The sequence below is a fragment of the Excalfactoria chinensis genome, chromosome 5, assembly GCF_039878825.1.
Source record: "Excalfactoria chinensis isolate bCotChi1 chromosome 5, bCotChi1.hap2, whole genome shotgun sequence".
NCBI lineage: Eukaryota > Metazoa > Chordata > Aves > Galliformes > Phasianidae > Excalfactoria > Excalfactoria chinensis.
The window spans coordinates 27967205-27993686 of record NC_092829.1 but is presented as its reverse complement, the minus strand read 5'-3'; the positions used below and the strand labels follow the sequence as shown (position 1 = coordinate 27993686).

General features: G+C 36.2%; 1 protein-coding gene and 1 long non-coding RNA gene across 2 annotated transcripts; both read left to right on the top strand.

The window, feature by feature from the left end:
• The first annotated feature begins 714 nt into the window (after window positions 1–714).
• On the top strand, window positions 715–9045 carry LOC140252411 (uncharacterized). The gene is made up of 3 exons (XR_011903649.1): window positions 715–769; window positions 5331–5544; window positions 8889–9045. It is a non-coding gene; the product is annotated as an uncharacterized lncRNA (long non-coding RNA).
• Window positions 9046–10027: 982 nt separating this feature from the next.
• On the top strand, window positions 10028–25586 carry LOC140252948 (formin-1-like). Its single transcript, XM_072338207.1, has 4 exons — window positions 10028–10154; window positions 16351–16472; window positions 18507–20499; window positions 25551–25586. Exons 3-4 carry the CDS (start codon window positions 18612–18614, stop codon window positions 25571–25573), a joined length of 1911 nt encoding a protein of 636 aa, XP_072194308.1. The 5' UTR covers window positions 10028–10154; window positions 16351–16472; window positions 18507–18611; the 3' UTR covers window positions 25574–25586.
• Window positions 25587–26482: the final 896 nt, after the last annotated feature.

The window sequence follows — 26482 nt, the reverse complement described above, 5'->3', positions numbered from 1 at the left end:
GCTGAAATACACCACCGACCATCTCACTGTTTGGTCTCTGTAAGCTTTCATTAAGTGTTGATGAATGTCAGTGGGCACAGTTTTTTTCCACATGATAGGAATTAGATTCCATACTATTGCTTCATACACACTTCCATGTCAGATGCCATTTTGTCAAACTGCCCCTCTGCTGCCATCTGTCACACAGCAACAAAAATGTAAGGGAATATTGGTTGGAAAGCTCATCCTCTACTGTGATATCACCAATATATACTTCTGATATCATGAGCAAACATAAAATAAGAAGCATTATTTTCAGAATAGCCCTTGTACTTTCATTCCCTTGTTTCTAGATTTATTTTATATGAGAACTTAATATTATCTTTATAGGAGACTTGAAATTGTTAGCCACTTGTACAGTGAAAGCATTCTTCCCTACAATTTCAATAACTCTAATGAAAGAAAAAAAGATAAAAATTGTGGCCACATCAAATTGTCTGCTTTTTATTTTTATTTTTTTAAGTTGCAAAACTTTTTTTAATTCTATCAACGTGTATGGGAATTGCTGAGTCATGACCTAAGCAACTGATTGAGCATCTGGTGAAAGGACCCGGTCAGCCCTGGGAGCACAGGTGAAGGAAGTTCACCTGTGTGACTGGAAGGGATGGAGCCTGGCTGCACCTCTCTTAGACCTCATATAAGGGCTGACTGACACAGAGGAAGGGTCTCTTTTCTGGAGATCCCTTCTTGGTGAAGCTTTCTCCTGTGATTGTAGACTCTTCTGATACAGGTGAGCAATCTTCTTTTCATCTGTAATATCTTTCTGTTGTGCTCCTTTTTCTGTTATTGTACTTTTGTGTGATTATATTGATTTGTCCGATTGCTACTTAGTGATTTTAAAAATATTTGTGTTTGTATGATGCATTTCTTGAGGATCCCTGGGTATGTATTATTTGTTGGAAGCATTTCAGTTACTGCTCTATTTTAATTTTTTTGTTTTGAGGTACTCTTATTTGTAGGTTTTCTGTCTCAGTACTCAGTTGCACTGAAATATGCATGGCTTAGATAAGAAAAAAGACTTGCTGTGTAATTGTTTTAAGAGCTGTTTTGTGTAGTGTTAATGTGGATTTATTCTATAGTTGCTTATTAAGAAATTCTATACTATATTAACAAATTAGGAAAATACAGTTGATGGCTTAACATGTGTTATTCTTTCTTCTTTCCTCTGTAGTTCCTCATATTTTTTTTACCTGTCTTAATTTCTGGGATTTCATTTTCCCCACAATGTGCTGATTTATGGCAGGAACTGACAAAGCATTATTAACATAGTCAATTAACATTAGTTCTCTTTAGCTTCTAGGCAATGTTGGAGACATAACAAGAGACAAGCAACTTGTGTTTATTCATTTTGGGTAGCATTAGTTCTATCTATCTAATATTTTTCTCACGTAAGTTGTTATTTAAGTGTCTTTCTAAGGTGAAGGATAATAAGAAATAATTATATAAGTAAGATCTAATTTCTTTTTCTAGAGTACAACTTACTAACAAAACTTTCCCACAACACATGAAGGAATTAAATATTTATATCTATACACCTAGTTCCAATCATTTACTATTCAGCTGTTTTTCTGAGTAAGAGGAACTATAGTAGAATGGTCTCTTTGTAGCAGGCTTAAAGCTCAGATTATCTACTGTCTTCTTCACTTGTTTCTTAGTTGTGTTAAGGAGTTTACAGAGTCAGCTTTGTTCTGTGAAGCCTTAAGCATTTGCAGTCATTTCTTATTCAGTAACATTAGAGTACTCTTGTGTTCCAGCACAAAAAAGACAGAGCTGTTGGAGCAGGTCCAGAGAAAAGGCACAAAAGTTATCAGAGGGCTGGAATGTCTCTCCTATGAAGATGGGCTGAGGGAGTTGGGCATGTTTGACCTGGGCAAGAGAAGGTTTTGGGGTGACCTTAAGATAGCCTTCCATAACTTGAAAGGTGATTATATCTTATATCTGTATTACTAAAAAGAAGCAAGGATACAGATGTTTTACATAATTAATAGCAACAGAACAAGGGTGAAGGGCTTTAAACTAAAAGAGGGGAGAGTTATATTAGATTTTAGGGGCAATTTTTCACTCAGTGATGAGGCACTGAAACTGGTTGCCCAGAGAAGCTGTGGATGTCTGAACTCTGGAGGTGCCCAAGGCCAACTTTATCCAGCAGTGCCACCCATGGCAGTAGGGTTGGAACAAGATAATTCTTGTGACTGTTTCCAATCTAAGCTGTTCTGTGACTAGAATTAAATCCATCGTAGCTTGTATAACAGTGTAAGAACATTCTAATAGCCTTGTGTTTTCTCTGCAACTTTTCCTTTTAATATATAGGCTAATGCTGTTAAAGCTCTTATATTCAGTTTTGCATCTCATATGAAAAACAACAGTGACCTAATAACTTGTGCTGAAATTAAATGGCATTAATTTTTCATTGGTATTCAATACCCATCAATGTATCCACAGTAGTTTGTTGTAATGGACTCTAATCCTCTGTTCTCAGTAATTACTGACAGTTTAAAATTCAGAACTAGCTGCATACACAGCAATGTATGTGATTTTTTTATTTTTATTTTTTGCTAAGCTGATTATAAATAGCAGCCTGTACATTGTGGAAAGATAGATAAATGGTAACATCAAGAGATGAATAAAGTTAATGTTTTGATGGAAAAATAAGGAGTTAGGTAGATGAAAAACATGTCAGACATACACATTCAAAGTTGCTGGAGTGAACAGGTGCCTAACACCTCCAAAATACCTTGGAGTAGAGAAGAGTTTTTTTCTTCTGATAATTTAAGATTTCTCAGTGGCCTTGCTTCTTGTATATAAGTAAAGAGCATGAAAATCTTTTTGACTATTCTACCCAAACTTTCATTCTGTATTCTATCATTCCATAATTAAGAGTTGAAGTTTTATGACTTGAAAATGGCAATATGCCATTTTGATTTGAAGAACTCAGTTCTTTGTTCGCAAGGTTTAGAAATTAAATGAACAGGCCTTTAATATTGTTTTCACTACTTCTATGTACTCATATTTAAATTAACTTGTTAGAGAGGAAAAGACAGTCATCTACAATATTTTTTGATTAATCTTTAATACTTGGTTTTATTATACAATTTTAACTGCTCATAAACACAGTGTATCCTTGCCAACCATCTTCAAATTTAACCTAATCAGTTAAATCCCATTTCAGGGAAGAAATACTGCACTTTAAAGCAAGACTTTAGTGTGATTTTTTTTTTTTTTTTTTTTTTTCCTAAATGTGAATACTGTGTAGTATGTTGATCAACAGATTACATTAGAAGTATTATTTAAAAAGATTTATTTTTTTTTTTTTTACAATCTGGTTTACTGATCTGTTGTTGATCACCACATAACAGATGATGGTATTTTACCATTCTGATTTTTTAATGGAATGAATAGGTGCTGGAATGCATATGTTGTATGTGAGCAGAAAGAAGACTTGAAGATTATTTAATTCATGGTAACTAAATAATTCCAGTGCTTTTCACGCTAAAGGGTTAGTATTAATGGTAAAACATAGAAGATTTATTTGTCTTTGTTGATGGGAGAATGGCTAGTTCAAAAGGTAAGTGTTCAAGACCACAAAATGAAATCAGTAATGGCATTGTGAAGAGGTGCTCACTGTTGTTTTCATTTTATGAAATGCCTAGACACAATAGCATGGATATGTATAATATTTGGAATTAAATATGTAAGTCACTCCAAGTAATGTCTTCTATTGTTTACATGTAAACTACAACACGTACAAAGAGCACAATAACACTATTGCATAATAGGGCAAATTATTGTCTACAAAACACTATTTTTTTCAGTGTTCACCACCATTAGATGTTCAGTTTTCCCAACAATGAACAAGAGCTTGAATGCTGTGATCAGAAAATTTGCACTGGAAGAGGTGACCTACTGTCACAGTTGTCAGTGCTGAAATGCATCACCTACATCCTCACTGTGCTCACATGGACTGTTTAGTCTCCATAAACATTCAGCAAATATCGATGATTGTCTATGGGTGGCATTTGTTCTGAGTGTGTGAATTTCATTATACATCCTTGCTTCCTTTGCAGTTCCATGTCAGACACTATTTTGTCAGACTGCTTCTCTGCTGTCATTTGTCACACAACAAAATGTAATGGAGTATTGTTGGGAAGGTACTTCACTGCCACACCACCAATATTCACCTCTGATGTATCAGGCCAACATAGTTAAATAGGAGGCATTACTTTCAGAGCAGCCTGTGTATATTGCAAATTGAGTCTACATTGATAGAATGAGAATTGGAGACTAGCTTACTTTTAGGATTTCTAGTTAATACTACCGAACTTGATTTTTCTTGTATGCATTATGTATTGAAATCAGGAGCAATATCATTCCTACAGTAGAAATTTTAGTGAACATAATGTGTAAACATCTTCAAAATAAAAATGAATCTCTTTTCTTTGGCTATGTAGAACTTTGTGAGAACTTACGGGGAAAAACAAAAGAAGTAGTATCAAAAGGCTGATGCTTGAAACCAGCAATGGTCTGGAGTAACTTTCCTTGAGGCAAATGAGAAACTGAGCTATGTTTGAGATGGTTCATGATCAGTGGGAAGAGGATCATGTGATGTCTGTTCATGTGACAGCTCAAGGGCTACAGTTATAAGTGGTCCTTTAGATGTATCTATCTCAAACTTCTGCTGCCAAGGATCGTTTTCAGTGCTGATGAAGAGGCAGCGAACTGTGGATTTGGAACAGTACATAGATTTTATTTATTTTTTTTTAAAAATCTGCTGGTAAGTGAAAATGTGCAAAGTTTTGTAGAAGTGATATGACTGATGCATCTGCAATCATGGATTTAGATATTGTTGCTTTACTTCAGATTGAAAGGAAGAATTCCTTACAGGAATTTTGAATCATGACTTATTTTTTGCAACTTGCACATACAAGTTCACACATAGTTTTGCTTTTGCATTTCCCTTTTCTTTAGATCCTGGGAGATCCTGGGGCCTGCTGCTCTTGTGCATCTTACTGCCAAATATATGCTGTACATAAATTATATGAATATATTTAAATATGTATTTTGTTTGGTTTACATAATTTTATATGAAATGTGTTTTTTATAAAATTGTATTTTATATCAAAAATACTTTTTTTTTTTCTTTTTACATCATGGAAATATATTTTTTTATTAACAAGTATTTTCACCTTTTTTTGTTTCTTTTACTATTTTCCTTTAATTCTGTCTTTCTTGATTCTGACAAGTTCATGGAGCTATAGAAAGGAAGAGGCTTTTTTTTTTTTTTTCTTCCCTAGCTATCTCTAGTGGAAATGCAAGTTATGGCTTGAATCTGTGACTGAGCACCTGATGGGAAGGCAGGGCCAACCCAGTGGAGTTCAGGTGCATACAATGCACCTGAGTGGAAGGGGTGGAGCCAGGATCTGTCCCTTCCCAGACCTCATTGAAGATTTGGAAGTGGAGCTGGGTGTATCTTGCTGGAGATCCTTGCCTATCTGAGGCTTTCCAAGGGTAAGCACATTTTCTTCATTTCTGCATCTGTGGCTGCTGTGTTTAGGCTTGTCCTCATTTGCTGTAGTGTAGTGCTTTGCCACCTTACCATTATTACTATTCTAATGCTATAATGTGATGGAAAGAACATCTAATAGAAGATAAATGTTTTCATGTGCATTGGAGCCAAACTCATCAATTTATGAAGGGGCAGCACCAGTTCATGTGATTAAATCATGCGAGATTATCTGTATTTTTCTTACAAATATTTGTCTGTGGAGCAGCTGAATGTGATTCCTCATTCAAAAACTGGGACATAAAGAAAAATGTTTGAAGTAGTGGCTTTCATATCTAATAATATTTTAGACTTAGTAGCAGCTGAGATTTTTTTTTTTCCCTGTACCATGTAGGAAGAGGTAGTTCAGCTTCATGAAATGTGTGGTGAATTAGATGTGATAAGAACTTTTGCGTGCTTTCTTTTTCTGTACAACTTAACTTGCTATAACCTTAGGCAAACAACTTTACCTTTCACATTCCTTGACTTTCCCAGGAATGAAAAGGGTTCTCCCAAGGCAATAAATAGTTTAATTAACTTCTGTAAAGTACTGTCAGTTTACCAAGAATAGTTTGAATTAAGTTTGCTTATTTTCAGAGAGGTTTCAAGAGGCATTGCATGGATCTGAATTTATTTGCTAATTATTTTCACACAACTCTGCTGAGACCCACAATTCAGAAAAAGCACAGCTGTTTTACTTAGTTTGTCCATGTGTTACATTTCTATCCCCAATGAATTCTTAAAGAGCGCCTTATTGGTTCTACATAATTGTAACTGGCACTAAACTGTATTTTGTTAAAAATGTGTTTTGAGCATGTGATATACGTAGAAATAATGCAGTTAATTTTGATGTATTCTTATTTATTATACTGAACTGGTAAATGATTCTTATTAACAGAAGCATGGGTTTGTTATGTAAACTTCTATTACTGTTTTAGTGTCTTGTCATTTTCTCTCTCAAGTTTTAAATATTAAATTTTCAGAATGTAGTCAAGTAGGAAAAGTATTATATCAGAGACAAATCTGAACTGCTGTGTAACTGATCATATCAGTCTGTAGTTTTGTGTGCTGAGTGGGACATGGAAACCAGGGGACTCCATCAGCACTTTGTGCTGTTTTTCATTTAGCCTTTATTTTGAATGTAAACTTTCAGTGTATCATGATTGTGCTTTTAATTTAATGTTCTTATATCTATTTCATATATGCAAACTGAATCAATTACCATTTGTTACTCATGTAGATATGTGTTTATCTGTAGAGAGCTTTTCTGCATTGCTTTTGGAGACTGGTCATTTTTCACCTCATTCTCAAGATTTGTCCACACTCATTTACTTTTGTTAAAACATTGGCTCTCCTCCTGTCCAAAACCAGGTCATATAATAGCAAGAGTTGGCAGTACTGCAGAGTGTGATATAATCTGAAGTTTGAGGACTTCAAGGATTTGCTTCTGCTGTCCTTTTAGGATCCATACTTATTAATTGGACAGAAAGCCATTTTGGCTAAAGATTGTTTAGGAGAACTAAACAATTAGATGTGGTGTTTCACTGCTGATTATATATTTTCAAATGGCAAGTTTGCATTTCTCATTAAGATAAAAACTTGGATGTTAATGCACAGCAAATGTATTGCTAATATAAACAGTAATAACTACGCAATAGCTGAAAGTGGGCCAAGAATTTCTGGGGAAAATAATGCAATGCAGTATAATTCATATTTCAGAGAAAAAAAGCTGTCTGATTAAATGTATCTGTGTATGTATTTAGGTATATCCATCCACTCTATTTCATAACTGTCAGTATATTTGCACCTATGTGGCTTGCATTAATAGAGCAATTACTTTTTGTTATCTGTATGAGGATACAGAGGAATCCAGGTCTTAAAATCAATATTACTTGACCTGTGTTTTTTACATCCCTTCTGAGGATCTAAAAGTATTTCACAGTTTTCAAGATTCCTATGTACTAAGTCTACCTTACTCAGCTATTGCCAAGGCTCCTAAAAGAACTTTAGATGATTTAATTTTTCCTGCTGTTCAGTTATGCCAGCATTGTAATTGATCTTGTTAGAGATTCCATAAAATTTCACAAATCATTCTCAGTATAACTGAACAGAATCTCTTCTGAGTTTCTGATAGAAGAATACTGGTATGGGAGCAGGTATCATTACCTTAAAAAAGTAGTGCTTATAGCATTCCTCAAATTACGAATCAAATGAACTCAATGTTCATATTGCTACTTCAAGGCATGGGATGGTGTGGATTGAAGAACAAGACACAAAGGGGATTTGATGTGGGAGAAATGAAGAATACAGAGTACTTGGCATGTATAATAGGCTTTCCCATATAAAAATAAAAGCACATCATCCAAATACTATGCCATAAAGCGTTCAAATTACTGGCCTGAATTTAAGAGTTCAAAGTGTTAAGTTGAAAATCTGGAATCTTACACCCCTGTTATGCTGAAGTGCATTGCATTTTGGAACATTTTTGGAGTATGATTATTTCATCTACTGATGAACTATATTTTCTGGTTATTCTTCTCCAAACAAGGGAGTTGTCTGAACAGGAGGTTGCTACTCATCCCCTTGTTCCATGAAGGTCATCTCTTGCCTTGCATTCAGCTGAACTAGAACTGAAACAAGTGATCATGATCATACCTATTAGGTTTGTTCAACAACTTAGGTTATTTGGAGTTTTACAGTTGTAAAAGCTCCTGAAATGTTTAAGCAGCCGCTACTGCTACTTACAGTCTATCAAGTCAGAGGTTATGAAAAGTAAAGGTAGCTGAAAATAAGGATTATTTCATCTATAAATGAGGCTCGCTTTGCATACAAGAAGAAGTGAATAGCTTTCAATTTTAATTAGAGTATGAACTTGCAAATAGATGACTTCTGACCTCTTCAGCTCCTTTAATAACTGAATTGTTAAAAGTTCCTTTCCAGATATATTTAAGTGAGCTCTTACTGCTTGCTTTGTACAAACCTATGCTAGAGTTCTATATAGGGTAAATGAAGCAGAAGGCAGGTTGCATTTATCCTATGACAAGATGAAAAGCTGATTATGCAGCTGAGTGCAGATGAAGTGGAAACCTCTCAGAGATTAGGTTTTGCTCTCAGTGTGCCCTACATTGCAGCCTGACATAATCGTTTCATGTTGGTTGCTTTCTGTGAACTCTGTCTTGATGTAGACCACATGCTTGCAAAAAGGGAAGTTACTAACAAAGTAATTGTTAATCTCTGTCTGAAAATACTAGGCACCATAAGGGAAAGCTTTACTTTCAGTCAGGGTTTTTTTTCTTTTTCCATTCCCTAGGCTGAAGACATGTCTCACATGTCAAAGCTCATATTTCGCTATGGGAAATCAGCTGATGATCAGAAAAAAAAACAGGTAAAAAGGAGAAAACTGAGCTGAAGATTTCAAGTGGATTCCTTTTGGTGCTACAATTGACCTGAAGTGACAGAGACCTGAAGATCTCCAGAGCGTTAAGTAGAGGTGGATAACTTCTTTTAAGTAACACATTTTATGAAAGATATGTACAGTGAGTTAAGTAAAGCATTTATTAAAATGTCCTGTGTATATTAATGAGCTCAGCAGAACCAAGTGGGGCAGTTTTAGCAGGCAGTTACTGTGCAAAGAGTTATTTTTTGTGATGTTTTACCATTGGAAATAATTCTTAAATCCGAATGAGAATCAGAACACTCCCCCCCCCCCTTAGTTGTGTCTGCTAGAAGTGTTTTAACCTTAACTCTGTTACTTCTGAATTGTCCCAACTTTTATCTGAGGATGTAGTTGCAAAAGCCCTTCTTCTCTGGTGCCCTCTGGAATGGAATATTTTCCATGAAAACTGCAGGAAGGTTTTCTAGTAGGAAACTAATCTTCTGACCAACAAATTAGGTTTTTCCCTTGCTCCACCTAAAATTCTGCACTTTAAAATAGCTAGCTGCTTTATGAGGTAGTCAGGAAACCAGGCGCTGTGTGCTTTGCTTCTTCAAGCAGCGCTTAGGAGGACAGGATAGGAATCCTAGTTTGCTCGTGTTGCATTTGGAGCAATGTCTGGTTTACTTAAGGGTTGTGCTGCAATTACTGGAGTAAGTGGTAGTTACATGATTGGCAGTGATGCTGTTCCAGAAGAACAGATTCGATGGATTATGCAAAGGCACTTTATGACAAAAATAACCGGGCTGAAGCCTCGATGTGTTAGCTCTCCGGGAAACACAGACTTCGTCAGAGAATCTTTCTGACACATCAAGCGCCAAGACGAGACGGCGTAGCAAAGGCGCTTTGCGGAGATCCGGGAATAGCCTTCGGCCGGCAGCCGCTCTCCCGCAGGGGGCAGGCCCCCTCTGAGAACGGGCTCTCACCAGGCGCCTGCCGGGGGCTCCAGTGCGGGGCCGCGTCTGCGGGAGGCCGACGTGCGCCGCGGCGGCTACGGTCAGCGAGGGGCGGAGGAGAAGGCGGAGAGGAGGAGGGGGCGGCCGAGGATAGCGCGGGGCAGACGCAGCCGTGCCGCTGCTCGGCAGCTCTGTCCTCTCTGCGCCCGCCCCCGCTGCATCCGAAGACGGCACTGCTCCGCGCAAGGTAATACTCTCGTTCGCTCCTCGCTAGCGCTTTGTTCGGTTCACGTCAGTGCCTTCCTCTGCGGTCATCGGACGGGTTTTAAAAAACACTAACTCGAGACTGCAGGGAACGGAGCTGCCCAGTCTTCATTAGCATCTCTTGCTTGCCTGCTCTCTGCTTATTTATAAATAGCTTTTGCAGTTGCTCAGAAGCTGGGACCTCAGTTTGCCTCACAGTCTTAAAGTCTGCTGTTTTACTCCCTGTTCCTTTCTTGTCAGCGCTATGGATGTAAGTTTTTCCTAGGTTATTCCCTCCACCCCAGAGTAACTCTTAAATTGGCATGCTAGATTTCTTCTAGTCAAATGCGTGGAATGGATTTGATGAGGTGGGAAATGTGGATTGCTCTTACTGCAGTGTTTGTTGGGTGCAAATCCTTCCATGCACTCAGGAAGGCAGATGTGTAGGGAAACACGTGATTAATATGTAGAGCATTTGGACAATCTGTTACTGTATGCTGTAAAGCTTATGGGAGTCGACGTTGCAGATAAGGCTACTCAACTCTTACCCTGCATTAGAATGCATTTGTACAATGGTATTTGCAAATACCTTTTATATGTTGAAAAGTGACGTTCTGGATAAAAATTATTAATATCATCCAGTTGACAGGTTGGGTCTGGGAATTGTCCTGGTTGTCCCACTGTTTTGTCTGATGGTCTTTGTCTCCCCAAGTGTAATCGTAACAGAGCTGCAGTCACTTCGGATTAAATGGAGAGTAGAAGTGCTTTTTATGTTTTAAATGAACTGTCAAAATGTAGCATCATTAACTTAATTTGAATGACTGCAGACAGAGTGTCTAGGGACAAAGAGTTGCAGTTTGCTACAAAAGCAAACCATCCTGTGAAGTGTTTTTTCAACAATGGAAAGCAGATTTTATTTGACTGGAACTTATCTCGTTGAAGTGCCATGTACATGCATGCTTCTCTGTATGTTTTGGTGTTCGACTTACACAGCTACATAGTAATAGGTGACAATCACGTAGTAAGTAGTGAGCAACAAGTGAATGTTTTCTTAATATTTTGCAAGTTGTTAGGATAAGGCTAAAGAAGTACTATGGGTAAAAGTTAATTACCTCTGCAGAGGTAATTATCTTGCATAGACAGGTATTTCCAGGAATCTGAAGTTTTCTTTCCAGTTTCTTAAGGACTACTTCAAAGTTGGTAAATAATTTGAATTAATACTACAGATCTCTACTTTTTTTTTTTTTTTTTTTTTTTTTTTTCCTCCCCTCTGGTGTATACAGGTTTTCTTGATCAATGCTTGTTCACTTAAACTGTTAATGATATTCAGGTAAGAAAATAGCTTATTGCTAGAGGAAGTTGTTAAAATGAAGAAAATCTCTTTGAGAAAGCTTAGCAACTAGAGGCCAGGGAAGACTTTCGTTTTGTGGAGGCTTTAGGTAAGCACCAGACAGAATGCTGAGAGATCATTAACATTTATTCTGAATAGATACATGCATCAGCTTCATATAGACATTTCTCAGGATACAAATACAGCGAAGGGCCAGCTTTGCCTGGGCTATGAAGGCTGTGGGACTTTTTAATTTGTTTTCCAAAAGACTAATATCCCCCCTTTTTCTCTGTCAGCAAACAAGTAATTGTGGATGCACTGCATTATTCTTTTAATGATCAAGCACAAATAAATAAATAAATCAGTCCTTGCAGTTGTTGTTGACATACAGATAGGATATTTGAATGCTGAAAGATTTGTTTTACTCAACCATCCTCAGTAATAGTGGAGCCTGTAGAGCCCAGAGCTGTCTGTAATGGGGAAGCTGCTTCATATTCTGAAGGAAGTGTTTTGTTTTTTTCCCTTTCTGTCATAGCCATATAAAGCCTTATGTAATTTTATGATATCTTTTTCAGATTAACCCTCTGCCATAGATATTGTCAGAATTACAACATGAATAGTGAATATCAGCATTTCTGTTCCCAAAGAGGGAAATAAAGTGCATAAAACACATAGCATTAATTGTCATCCATGTGATTATCCCTTCTTCACATAGGTAATGCCACTTCTTTCCTTTCCTTGGAAGGCTGAACTTCTGATCATTAGTTTGGACATGCAGCTTGATTTTTAAATCCAATTTTATTTAGTCATAACAGAAAGATTTGTATCTCCAGAAGGCCATGTGTATTTTGCTCTGCTATGCCCTTAGAAATTTATATAAGAGCTGAGAAGTCTTAATATTAAAGTGCATCTGTCCTCCATTTAAAGTCATGCCATTTACAAATTATTTTAATTGGTATTAGTGAAGTCTTGAAGGCAAATGTGTATTTAATCCATAAAGATTTAAGCCAATGTTTTTCTCAAAGTCATTATTTTTATCCTGTTGCATTTTTTGTTTATTTATTTTTTTTATTTCATTGCACCAAAATACTGTGTTTAAATCTTTTAGTGATTTGGGATTTTCTTTTCTTTTCTTTCTTTTTTTTTTTTTTTTGTCATGAAGTTTGTCTTGTTGCTGTAGATAGAGTCACTTGGAGTATCTATGGAAACTATTTTGTCTGATTAATAATGTTTAAAAGGAATTTAGAACTTATTTCTATTTCTGGAAGTGCGTTTTTCTGTTGATAGACTTCAAAGAAGTGGTCATTGAAAGTCATTACATCCCATTTCATCCCAGTTTAGCCAAGGATTTCAAAGCTTGGATGATGAAGGTTGCTTTCATACCAACCTAAAGTTCTTTAAGGCTAAAGTGATTTCAAGATCACTGAACTTTGGGCATGGGCAAAAAGTTTAAGAGTTCTGAGTTTATTGTCAAAGTTTGCATAATTTTATGAAATATTTTGGAATGTGCATAGTTAAATGGGTTATGACTTGCAAAATAATTCAGAAGATTGTTGTAAGAATTTTGCCTGGGACGGAGTCTTTGATCACTTCTTGTGGGGAAAGATGTATTTAAACCTTGCTGGATTTTAAGCAGGGGATCTTTTATATGTCTAAAACATCACTGGCAATTGTTGCTATCATTATTTTTAATTCTGTTTCTCCTCTGTCTTCACTACTGTAGCTCCCTGAGAATATGCATCTTCTTTTGCAGTTGGTACAGGCCTTTGCATCTAGAATTCTTTTCCTTGTTCATGAAATACCTTAAAGATTGGCTGCACTTTAGCCTTTTAGCTTTCTTCTCTTTGGCTTTCCTTACATACTCTATTAGGTTTAAAGTTCAGAATGTGTATTTGAAAGTGAATTTGGTGAAAGACCTTCAATTTGAAAGGCTGTGTATTACCAAGCATGGAGATCACATAAATTCAAATCTGATGTCTTGGTTTAGCAAAATTAAATATGAGAGACGATACAATAAATGGTGAGCTATTTCAAGCAATCATCTTACTAACTCAGTTCCTTTAGCTGATATTCATACAGTAAAATATGCTTGTATATTCTTTTATATTTTACTCCACAATAATACAACATGATTTCCAGAGTATATCTGAAAGGTAAAACTAAAAGTAGTTTAAAATGAAATGGGATATAAAGAAGTTCAAAAGTTTTGCATGTTAATAGTTTTAGAGAAGTAACTTATAAGCTGCCATATTCTAATGTTAAAGATATTACCTAAAAAAAACTATTGACTAATATTATCTATCAGTTATCCAAGCTATCACGTAATACAGAAGATGCAGTTCTTGCCTGGGAGAGTTAACAAGAAGATAATTCTTGTATTAAAAAATTTCTCGTTTATGTTTTTTTGTTCTATAGCCTGAACGTGCTGCCAGAAGTGGAAGTAATCCACTAGTATCCCATATAGCCTACTCAGGGTCATGTATTCCATACAAAATATTTTTTACAGATATTATTAACTTGGGTTAAAATTGGTATATAGGAGAGTAATGTGTAAAGTTTATGATCCAAGTCTAAAACATGCAAGTATGATCTTGCAATTATATGTTATTGTTTGCTATTTATGTCAATTTCTGTGCCTTAATTCTATTGTGTTTTTCTATTGAAATATGTAAAGCTTACATTTTTAGACTTACAAGTATAGCTATGTAAAGGCTGTTCAGATAGTGTGGTTTTTGTCTTGTTTATTACTTGAAAATCAGCTGACTAGTATCTGTACAGCTTTTAAGACCTCTGTTTCCTGAGGCAAAAAAAAAGTTTCTTCTTGCCTGTAATTAATTTTTACATTGCTATGTGAATTCAGCTGAATGTCAGCCACATGCCTCTATCCATATATGCAGGAATGGTTTTCACTTTTAATTTACATGACTTATTTTGAGAGTATTCATCTTAGGCACAAAAAGTTGCAGGGGAGAGCTATTAAAGTGTGTGTATGTATAGTGTATACATCTTACTCTAATGTATAAATAATGAATCACAGAATATCCATTTAATACTATTTTTGAGGAATAAGCTCTGTATTTATTTTAAATGTCTTAAATTTAATTTAAAATAGTTGAAATAGTCACAACGTTCATTTTAATTTCCAGATCTGTAAGAATACTCCTTTCTTACCAGCAGGGAGATTCTGGGTTATTTTTTGTTTATAAAAACGTTTTAATCCCATTGAACCATTACTGTTCATGCATTTATGTTCTAGATCTGCTGTCAGCACAAGTCAAGTTGCCATGATAATATTGTATTTGGTACCTTGACCTTTCTAAATTTGAGGTATTTATTCTTAACACATTGTAATTTTCCTTATGCATAAGTGAGGAAAATGTGGCCTGGAGTATCATTAAAATGATTCTAATTTTTTCTAAAAAAAGTAGAAATTAATTGATATTCCTGTGCTGGACTGCTGGTCCTGGGCCTGGAGCACAGCTTGATGCTCTGAGGTAGCATCATAGAATGGGTTGGGTAGGAAGGGGACTTAAAGATCACCTAGTTCCAGCCCCCATCCTACCCACGAGTAGGATCACCTTCCACTAGACCTGGTTGCTGTTAAGTCTGTTCTCAGTTAGCTCCATATGTTTTGTTTCAAAGAGATATGAGGGTCAGTGCTGATGTTTGCAACAAAGTTTGGGTAGTGTCACGTGTAGTGTAAAATGAAGATTCTTACTTCACCTATGCTGTGAAATAAACTTGCTTTTCCTTATAAAATAGTAAGACTGGTTTATATTCATATTCTATTTTCAGTTATAGCACTGTGATACTTCAGTTATTTTAGCTGCAATATTCAGTGGGAAAATATTGCCTCTTTGAATTTTTTTTTCTATTTTTTCCCCCCCTAAGGAAAATCTCAGTTCAAAGACAAAATAAAGGCAGTTATTTCTTGCAAACAAAGCTGGAGGAGCAGTGCAAAAAGTGTGGAGGGATATTGTTTCATAGTATACAGTGTCTGAATCAAATAACATTGTATTTCAAACAGGCTGTTATCATGTTAAGAGTGGTTTTACTGGTGTATGCATACAGTTTGCCTTTGCTCTTTCCCTAATGTCTACTGATCTACTGCTTAGTACATTCAGAGTTTTTCATAGTTCAATTATCTATTGCAGAATTCTTGTTCACTACTCTTATGCATTCAAATGGGAGAGCTTATTATAGAAATTTCATTTGGTAATTTGTTGCAAATTACCTTTCTCAAACAGATTTTTGGACTGGTATGTCCTATCATGTTGTTGAACTCTGTCAACACATCTTTAGTAGTCATGAGGATGCACTGTGTCATCTTTTCTTTTTTTAATTTGATGACGCAGTTGTGTCAGAAAAAGCAACATATTGCTTTGCTGAATTGAAGTAGGCTGCAGAAGGATGAGAAATTTCATGTCAGTCTGATTTTCCTTTTGGAGGGATAGCTTTTTTTCTGGAAATAAAATCAAAAAGTGTATTAGTGCACAACTCAAGTATGAACAGGAAAAAATCTACTTTCACAAATTACTTTGCATTTCCAATAACTTACAGCTATATTTGGGTATTACTGTAGATAAAATGGGTTGGGAATCACTTGGCTCAAGTGAATGCTGCAAAAATCTGAAGGAAGGAACTTAGTAAGAGTACTGCTGAAAATATTTGGCAGGATTTGTGTTGATTTATGGTGGGGAACTTCTATTTTTAAAAACAAATTTTTTATAATTCTGAAACAAAGGAATTATAGTAAGATTATTACTTACTATTGAATAGTCTCTGAAATGATAATATTTTCCATAATCTATTATAAACAATGTATATTTGGAAAAATCTTATTTACTTTTTTTTGTTTTGTTTTTCTCAGTTAATGATTCTGCTTCCTAGTTTAACCACTGTATGTTGCTGGTGAACCAAAATATGGACTCTACCATCTATCTGCCTGCCCAGCTACTCCTGTGAAATTCTGTTTTTCCATAAAGTTCTCCTGTAAGTAAAAACTGACTCAGCATTCATTAGCTGAGGCTACTGAGTATTCATTTATGAAAATATCCGCAGGTAAACTAGATCATATTTGATGTAGCTCACCACACTAAATGACTCAAGGAACAATTTAGTGCTATGGCTAAGTTGACGTATTAGTAGAATGCTACCGTAAGGTTTGTTCCCTACTACTTGTGTGGAGAGTAAACTAGAGAGAGATCTCCAGTGACGAGAAATTGTACTTTGATGGTTATTTTTATATGCAGAACTACTCAAGGATGTATCTGCTAGTGAGACACCCTGTGGCTGTATGATTGCTCAGCTCTACTCCAGAGAAGCTGCAGATGTGTGCAGCTGGAGACAAGAACAAGAAGTGAAGCCACACTTTTTAGCAGTACTTAACCTTGTCAGTATGTCAAAATCAGGCAATGAGTCAATGAGAGATTTCTAAGAGAGTGTTGAATATCTATGGAGTAATGACTATTTTCAACAGATTTAATGACTGAAGATTTTCTACCTGTCCTATACTTTCCGATATCTTCGTATGTTGCTGAATGCCACTTTACAGGGTGCTGGTAAACAGAATTAAAAAGCTCATCTGTTGGAGATCTTTCTTATTGTTAGGCTTTCTCCTTAGGCTCTCCCTTCAAGGATTAAGCAGATATGTATTCACCAGCATGAGGTAAATGGAAACTTACTCTTTTACTCAAAAGAAATAGAAATTCAAAGAATACTGTAATTAGATGAAATGCTTTAAATCTACAGATGTGTATATTTGTTGACAGGATACGATGTTTTGGGTAAATGCCACTTGTTTTTGGATTAGATTAGGATTTGGTGATATGGACTCATGATAAAGTTATTAGTGCTGTTTTGTATGTGACTTGATACACACTACAAACTGGTACAGTATTTGTATGTTGAGAAAGTACATGAAACCAAAATGTGACATGGTAATGTGGCAGCTTCTTTTACTTAGTGTTGTCTGAGGCTAAGGTTGACTGTTTTGAAGTGACAGTAGTTTCTGCTGTACTGTTTTTAAAGTGGAACTGTGATTATTGGAACTTACAACAAAGGGAAGACTTAGAGTGGGTGCTCCCTAGCTTTGTGTGCTGCAGGTTTTGCTGCTGAGCTTAAGTTCTTTTCCTGGCACTTATGCAGTTCGTAGTGATTGCAGACTTCCCCACTTGAATTATGATTGCAGCGTTCCTCCTTGATGAAAAGCCAATTAAGATCTCAGAGTAAACTAACTTTTATAAAATATATATGTATATCAAAAGAATGTAAGCAGAATTCAGTCTTTAGTAAGAAAATACAGTGCAATGCAGAGGGAGGAAAATAACAAGGCTCAGCAAACCTTGCTTGTAGTAATACAATTACACTGTTGAATTTTGAATCAAAATAGGTTTATACCTTATTTGATGGGTCTTTTCTGAGTACACTAACAAAGTAAACACTTCATGATCCCCGAGGTCCTTTCCAACCCAGGTCATTCTTTTTCTTGAAACTTTTGTTGATGTCAGAACAGTTTGGCTGATAACTATGAGAAGTCAATTTTCATCTTATTCATTTTTATTTTTATTTTTTCCTGCTGTACAATAAGTAGCAGGAGCTGATTACACTTTAATGGTGTTATGTTGCTTTTCAACTCAACATAAACAGTGCCATATATGCTTGAGTGCTTCCTTTAATCAAATGTATAACAGTAAGTTAACTTTTAACAGAGAGGGCTGTAGGTTTCAGCACTGAACAGTAAACACTCTTTGAACTGGGTGTTTTATTGAACATCTTATGGTTTTATAGAAGAGAACCCTACAGATAGCTGTGATGTATAGGAGGAAGATTGACTCATATTTGAGTCAATTTGAGTTTCAGCAATATCATGGTTTGTGATGTTTTTAAGGTAAAAATGTGTGTCAGAGTCAACAAAACAGAAAAACAACAAATGAGAATATTATGCTACTGTGGGTTTGTTATTTGTCATACTAAATTTGCCATAACCAAGTTTGACAGGCTTTTTAATTTTTTTTTTTTTTCCAGCAGACAATGTTATTGTTGAAGATTACTCAGATGCCTTCTGTCCATTTTCTGCCTCACATGCTATGTCATGAAAGCTTTGATACACTTAGTACATAATTTAAATGAATGACTACTTTGGCAAGCATAATGGAAGGCACACATACTACCCTTCAATTGCACAAACCCATAATGGAGCTTTGTTACATCAGCTTCTATCTTCCAGAGGGAAAAGTCAGAGGATTTACTTACAGGGGCTGTGTGACTCTGGACAGAACCAGTAAACGTTTTTGTAGTTGCTATAAAGTACAAGAGAGATTGGAGATGAGAGAACAGCCATATGAAAGCTGCAGAGATATTATTTTCAAGCAAACTACAACGAAAGACATTCTCACTGAGTTGTACAGACTAACTGCTGAAAAGGAAAAACTGTTATCCAGTCTTCTGAGATCACGTCATATTCTAGGCCTTAACACAGGATGTCAGGAGGAAAAGGAACAGGCTGTTTCTGAAGTCACAAAACTTAAATGTGATGATTATTCCAGTTCTGCATATCATCAGGAGTTCATTCTGGATTCTGCAAAGAGAGACAAATTAAATAGCAAGAAAATGAAGAAATATAGAAGAAAAGAGAGCTTTGATGAATTCAGGCACTGGAAAGGGAGAAATAAGCTATATGAACAACATCCTTCTTTACTGAGGCGACGAGGAATGCAAATGGGTAATGAGAAGATGTGCCCTGCAAGGCAATTTTCTACTAGGAGTTTTCCCAGTTCCAGTTGTGTAAAAGTAAAAGGTAAAGACTATTTATCACCAGATGTTGGTATACAAACAGCAAGTGAGATAAAAGAGGGGTATCTTCTTGAAAGCAACAAAGCTCTGAAACTGGATGTTGACTTAGCAAGTTCTGTATCAAAAGACAACAGTGATAATGTTGCAGTTGAACTATTGGATAATGCAGAATGCATTCCTGAAGTTATAAACATACAGCAGAGAATCATGTTGGTAAAACCATCTTGGGACAATCTATCTAACAACCTAGAGAATTTAAGCAAATCTGCAGTTGCTAAGGTCTTTAAAGATGACAAGGTACACAAGGAGAAACCAAAGGAGAAACCAGGATTTGGAATTGCTGCTGAAGTACAGGATTCAGAAGCTTGTGATAGAAAATCTGCAAAAACTCATGCAGAGTCATTATCTGATTTTCACAAAGAAATGGTTTCTCCTGTTCTCAGAACAGTACATAATGAGTTTATATCAAGAACTGATAGATATTCAGCAGATGAAACTGCTGGATACTCTAAAAGCAGTGTGCTGCAGGAAGAGGAGCAAGACGACTCTGTTTTGAAGTACAAAGCAGAGAGAGTGCACATTACCGATGAGTCATGCAACCTTGTGGGAGCAGTCAATAAAGCTCTTCTGAAAGTTATACAGAGTGACAGTTTAGATGAAGCTGCAGAATGGAAGAGACTGAAACAAATTACAAGAGTAGACAGAAACCTGCCAGGCTCAATATATGAGAAAAGAACCACGTTATCCTGGGGAGGCAACAAGCATTTATTTCTGAACCTGCCTATAAATGAAGATCCTGATTTTTCACAGACAAGTAATAAGCTGGAAGAGAAAAAGCTGCATTCACCCTCGTTAGTAGCAGTGAGTAATGTTTTTAGTAATTCCTATCCGCTATCTAATACACACAAACAAATGTCACCTATTCCTTCTCCATTATCTTCAAGACTGCCTAGCCCGCAGCTGCATCATCGGATTCTCCCATTACCTGCACAGAACTCGGAAGGCGAACCTATGTTTGGTGACTACTGCAGTGGGAGGCACAATGCTATAAACCTCTCTTTCAATGATTTGGAGCCACCATTTTATCTGAAATTTTCTGAACCTGGAGAACTGGGATTTGCCATCAGACAACCGTGCTTATATCAGAATGCAACTGCAGGGCACTTTGAAAAGCACACTCTACGAGAGAGACTAACTACTCAGACACAGCAGAATTTCTGTGCAGGTCAGTCCTATTTTATGTATTTAAAAACTAATAGAATTGACTATCCATGAAAATATCAGAGGAATTTTATTATTATTATATTTTAATACCAACCTTTAATAATGGTTTCAATGAAAGTATTTTTCACTACTTAAGAACTGACTGGAAAAACTGGTGACTTTTAAAAACATAACTTACATAATTATGTAAGATTTGCTTTCAGATTTTTTTAATCTTATTTTATTCAGTGCTATTGTTAATGAATGTGACCTATTAACCAAAGTTAAACAGGTACACAGAGAGGAAATACTGAGCTGTAGTATTTCTCTTATTAACTACACATGAACTTTGAATGTACTCAGAAATATATCCTAACACAATAGCTAAGATAACTTTTAAAAATAGATATTTTTCTCTGTAAAATGTTTCTGCTATTCCTGGGTTCTCATCTGCCAAAATGTTGTCATAACTTTTATTGTCCAGTTTGTTTAGATTAAGTGATAGAATATTGCATGAGCAAGCTAATTTATGTTGCCTGAAGTATAGGACTGGTGTGATCATTTAGCTCTAAGAGGTTAATGTGACAACAAGGTTTTGCTTTTAAAAGGACTGCATCAGGGGTCAGGTTACAATGCATTTGAGTGTGCAGGTGTTGGCATAAATACTTACTGTGAATATAAAAAGGCAAAGCTAGGTAGTAGACCATATATCTATCTTTATTGGCTAGAATTTTGACATATATATCAATGTTTTCTGAGAAATGGGAAAGCTGGAGGATTTAACTCTGTAGTGGTCTGGGTGTGGTTAGGCTGGTCTGTGTGCATTACAGGGAGGACTGACAGTGCAAAGTGATGACACTTATCTATAAATGAGAAAGGGGTCCTAATCTGAAACCTTAACAGTTTTCAGGACAGTTATGATAATTTTCTTTACTCTCAAATTGAAAGGGAAACTCTGAGACATGACAAAAAATAACCTTCTATTTCTTGATATCTGTTTAGACTTGAGCTTCTTATGTGAAACATCTTTGCACTCCTGACAATACTTCCCTTCGTAGCCAATTTGGGTCTAATCCAGTTTACTAAAATGACACAAAAAATTGGTCTCTCCCTTTTTTTGTGTTAAACTTCTGAGAGATTACCTGAATTGCCTCACAGTCAGGCCTAAAAGTATCTGCTGGTGCAAGATGAGTTGTAGAAAGTTGCAGGTTAAAACAGATGGGAGGACAAGGCTCGAGGAGAAAGAGGTGTATAAGAATGTGGAAATATTACCTTAGTTAAAGGGTGTTGAATACAGCTTATGATACGTGTCTTTACGCCTGCTGCAGCTGGAAGTTGCTTTGTAATTCTTGCTATGCTCAAGGCTAAGTTAAAGTGTTGTTTGGAGGGTTGACAAAGCTGGTGTAAACACATTGTTAGCAAAAAAGATAGGTGTTACGTTTTTGTTTCCCTTCTTCCTTGAATCCTGTTGCTCTTTGTCCTATTCATTTTGTTGTTTCTGGTGTTGATCATATCTTTTGGTGAGCTGGTTTAGCCTTTAATTACAACAACACTAGTTATTGTTCACAGTTAGCTTACAACATCAGCATAGATATCATTTATCAGTGCAACTTTCTAAAAGATGTAGTACAAGAAAAGGAAACAAACAATACTATTACAACTTGCCAGTTTTATTACCCATGTGTCAAGAAATCTGTATCTCGAAGGAAAAGATTCCTACTGTACCGCTACATGCGGGATTGTAGATGTCTTTGGATGTGGGATGGTATCTCTTTCCATTTTCTGAGGTGGGAGTCAAATTGTTCTTATTTACGAAGCATTGGTTGTACTACTCTTTTGTAAGCTGATGTAAGTAATAGACCATAGTACAGCAAGGCAAAAATGAAGCATCTTCAAGTTTAGGCAATATAAATAACATCAAGATATACAGTTGCAAATCTGAAGTCCTGGTTTGTGTAGAAAGCTCTTCCTGCTGTAATATAGAAACTCATTATCCTTTTCTAGTCCTGGAGTAAACAGGCTAGATTTTGAAACCATCCTCAATACATCTGAATATGTGTTTGAGTGAAAAATAATTTGAAAGCTTGCTGTTCCCAACTATGCTTTTCTCTCTAATTGTATGTGCTGATAGATAAATCTAGGGAGAAAATTTTCAGAACCATTTTATTATTACAGGTTGTCACCAACATGCTGTCTTACTGAGTATTATCTGAAAGAGGAGGAAGATCAGTGGTATTCTTAGTAGTTTGACTCAGAACAGGAAACTTAAAAATTTCTGGCTATGTCATAGCGTCTATGAATTTAGGCAAGTCAGCGAAGACATCTCATTATTCCAGGATGGTGACCATGCTTTGAGTCAGCTGAAGATACTGGAATAGGTCATTCACGGTGCTTACTTCATATATGTTAGTGTTGCTTTGTAAAAAGTTAAAAAGAAAGAAAAAATGGTGAAAGGAAGAAGTAATGGAGTGAATGGTGTCACCTCAATTTTCTAGCCAATGAGGATTCACTCCTTTTTTGATATCAAGGAGAACATGGGGAAAAGGTGATTAACTCTCAAAAGAAACTGAAGCTAACATGAGTAGAACTGAGTAAGTAAGGTTAGTACCAGGCAAGATGTCTGAGCCTGTGACACTGAAAAGGAGAGCTCCATTCTGTTACCTTCCCCTCTCCCAGCAAAGGCCTCCTTTCTCACAATTCACTGCCTCATTGGAACAAGACTGCTGTTCGTTTGTCTTTTTGCTAATTAGAATCAGATCACTAAACAAGTTGAAAACTAGGCCAGCAAGGAGAGAAGTGAGTAATTTCTGCTGGTTTAGTAAGCAGAATGGTTCACTAGTCATCTGATGGAAACAAAAGCTAGTGTGAGGGAAGATCTTTAACTCTGCTACTAAGAGACAGAATAGATGGGGAGAGAGACCACACCTGCTGTCACCAAAGAATCATTAGATCTCAAGTACCCCAGCTGCACATACAAACTCAGAGATGATGCTTCTGGTACTGGCTTAAAACAGAAGTTGATGGGAGTCATTCATCATTTTTAAGCAGTGAATTAATTTGCATGAGGAATCAGAGCTTGTAGAGCATTACTTAGGTTTAGTTGAGAGTTAAACAGGAAGCAAAACAGAGGGTAGAAGAAACTGAGGAAGGGGAGCTTGAATAGGCTTGGATGGGAGTCAGACCTTGTCTAGAGTGGAGAATGGGAATGGAGTATTACAAAGCAAGTGGAGCACAACAGGTTGTTATGATTAACTTTTATAGGAAAGGATGTGAAAGAATCTATAATCATTAGGATATTTCCATGTGTCGATGTACATTCTACTATTGCTGATGAGCCATGAAGTCAGTATGACAACACATGGAATCTCAATCTCAATTCAGATAAGATATTAAGAAAAGGTTCTTTACCAGACGTTGATCGGACCCTGAAACAAATCCCCCAGGGCAGTTGTCACAAATCTAAGCCTGCCAGAGTTCAAATGGCATTTGGACAACATTCTCAGACGCAAGTTTAAATTTAGAGTGATTTTCTGTGGAGTCGGACTCAAATGATCTTTGGGATTCTCTTCCAATTGCGGATATTCTATGAATTTTGTAGCGGCTGAGAAAAGAAGGGAAGGAGATAAAGGTAGTTTTTAGAAGTTTTTAGAAGTTCCAGTGCATATTTTGACCAAAAAAAAAAAAAAGAGGTTGTTAAATACAAATCTTCAGACTTGTGGTTTTTTTTTTTTTTTTTTTTTTTTTTTTTTTTTTTTTTTAAATTTAGCTGAGTAGGAAGATAAATGCCCAGGAGCTCTTTGTGATATATTCTGGACATAACAGTAACTGCACCTATCTCAGCTGGTGGTTAGATGGAAGATGTTTTGTTTACTTGTTAATGCCAATGAGAATTTTATGGCAGCAACTCGATTTCCATTAGATGATAGGCTTCTGTGGACAAAATTGACAATAAGTGTTCTGGCAATTTTGCATGGTTGTCAAAAATTATGTACTGCTGTTTGAAAATGTGCCAACTGCTAATGGTGACCTTTGGGAGATCCATTTTACAGACTTAAAATACAATAAATGTACTTCAACTTATAAAAGACTTTACTGTAATATGGATAAATACTTGAGTAGGTGTTCTTAAATTGGTCTGAGATCAAGAAACCTTGTATTTTAATCTTCAAAGATTTTTAAGGGAATGATAAGTATTTTAAAGTTTATATTGGTGCTTCACACAGTAGCGGCTGGAGGAGTAGTTTTCATAACTGTGCTTTGAAGGTTGTTCTAATTCTTTTGACTTTCAGTATCCCCTAACATTTTCCTGGGTTCATTTGTTTGTAGTGTAAACAAATATAGCCTACTTCCATAGCTGTAGTACTATGGTACTACAAATATAACTGTTACAGTCTTAGTTCTCCACATCTATTTAAATTTCCAGTGTTAAAGTAGCAGACTGACATACCATGCGAGTAGCTTTAGATTTTCGATTTGCTTGTCTGTATTAGCATTAGCCACAAAAAAGTAACTATCTGCAATACTAATGCTTAATGACTTGTAATCGAAAAATAGGACAAAGGCAACACTTTATCCTAGATACTTAATGAAGGTAGCAAAACCTATGAATATAGAGTTACAACTTGAATTTTAATTTTGCTTTTCCCAGTTTAAGTGACTCTAAAGTGATGGAAATGTCAGTATGAGAAATTTAATAACAAGACCTTGTGTTGTTCTTGAGCCATGGTTTTGGAAAATGTAGTTTCATAGAAGTTTCATATAAACAAAACTGTGAAGGCTCTTATAATAGGAGACAGATTATATTATGTTGTTTTTGATGTTCCTTTTACAAGGAAGGGAAGGGTTTATAAATAACTTCTGTAATTGAAGTGGTTTGCTGAATTGCTTATTAGCATTTTAAAAGCAGCACAGCATTCTGTCCATAACTAGTATGTACTTCATGAGGTATGTTTGCATATGGATCACATGGAAGCATGATGCATAGTTTCTCATAGGTAATTCAAATGAAACTAATATACATTGAGCGCACTGCTTCACTACATGCAGCTTATTCAGAATCTGTGTTCTTTGAAGATCTCATAAAACATGAGAATTAATCACAGAATCCTGGGATTGTTTAAATTGAAGTGGATCTTTTCATCTGGCCCAATCCCATGTTTAAGCAGTGTCACCCAGAACAACTTGCAGAGGACTGTGTCCAGACAAGTTTTGAATATTTTCAAGGATGGAGTCACTGCAGTCTCTCTGGAAAACCTGTTCCAATGCTCCATCATTTGTGCACTAAAGAAGTGCTTCCTGATCTAGATGGCACTGCATTTGAAACTTGTGCCCATTACTCCTTGTTACGGGACACCATTAAGAAGAGCTTTGTGTTGTCTTCTGTGTTCCCTCCCATTAGATGCTTTACATATTGGTAAGAATCATTCCTTTTAGCCCTCTCTCCTCCAGACTGAAGAGTCCCAGCTCTGCCAGCATCTCCTCTTATGAGAGATGCCCCTGTTCATTAATCATCTTCTTAGCCCTTCACTGGACTCCCTTCAGCGTGTCTGTTTTTTTCATACTGAGGTGCCTAGAACTGGACACTCTTCTTTAGATGCAGCCTCGCTGGTGATGAGTAGATAGAAAGAAGGATCTTCTTCCTCACCTACTGGTAAAACTCCTAATAATGCAGCCTGGGACACTACTGACCTTTTTTTGCCACATAGGTGTGTTGCTGGTGTTCTTGTTCAGCTGGCACTAATGCTCAGCTTGCAGTTCACCAGGACCCTAAGGTTCTCTGCAAAAATGCTTTCCAGCCAGCTGAACCTCAGCATATGCTGATACCTGGGATTATTCCTCCGTAGGTGCATAACTTTGTATTTCCCTTTGCTGAACTATGTGAGATTCCCGTATGCCCCTTTTTTCACTCCTGCTGAGATCTTTGAGTCAGCCATTCTTCCAAATTTTTTATTTGTGAACTTGCTGAAGGTGCATACTATCTAATTGTCAGGGTCAATAACAAATAT

Excerpts from the sequence above, each read along its gene's own strand:
- LOC140252948 (XM_072338207.1), top strand. The coding sequence starts at position 18,612 with ATGACTACTTTGGCAAGCATAATGGAAGGCACACATACTACCCTTCAA. Across the intron at positions 20,500-25,550 it reads ACAGCAGAATTTCTGTGCAG|ATCTCATAAAACATGAGAAT; the intron begins GTCAGTCCTATT and ends TGTTCTTTGAAG.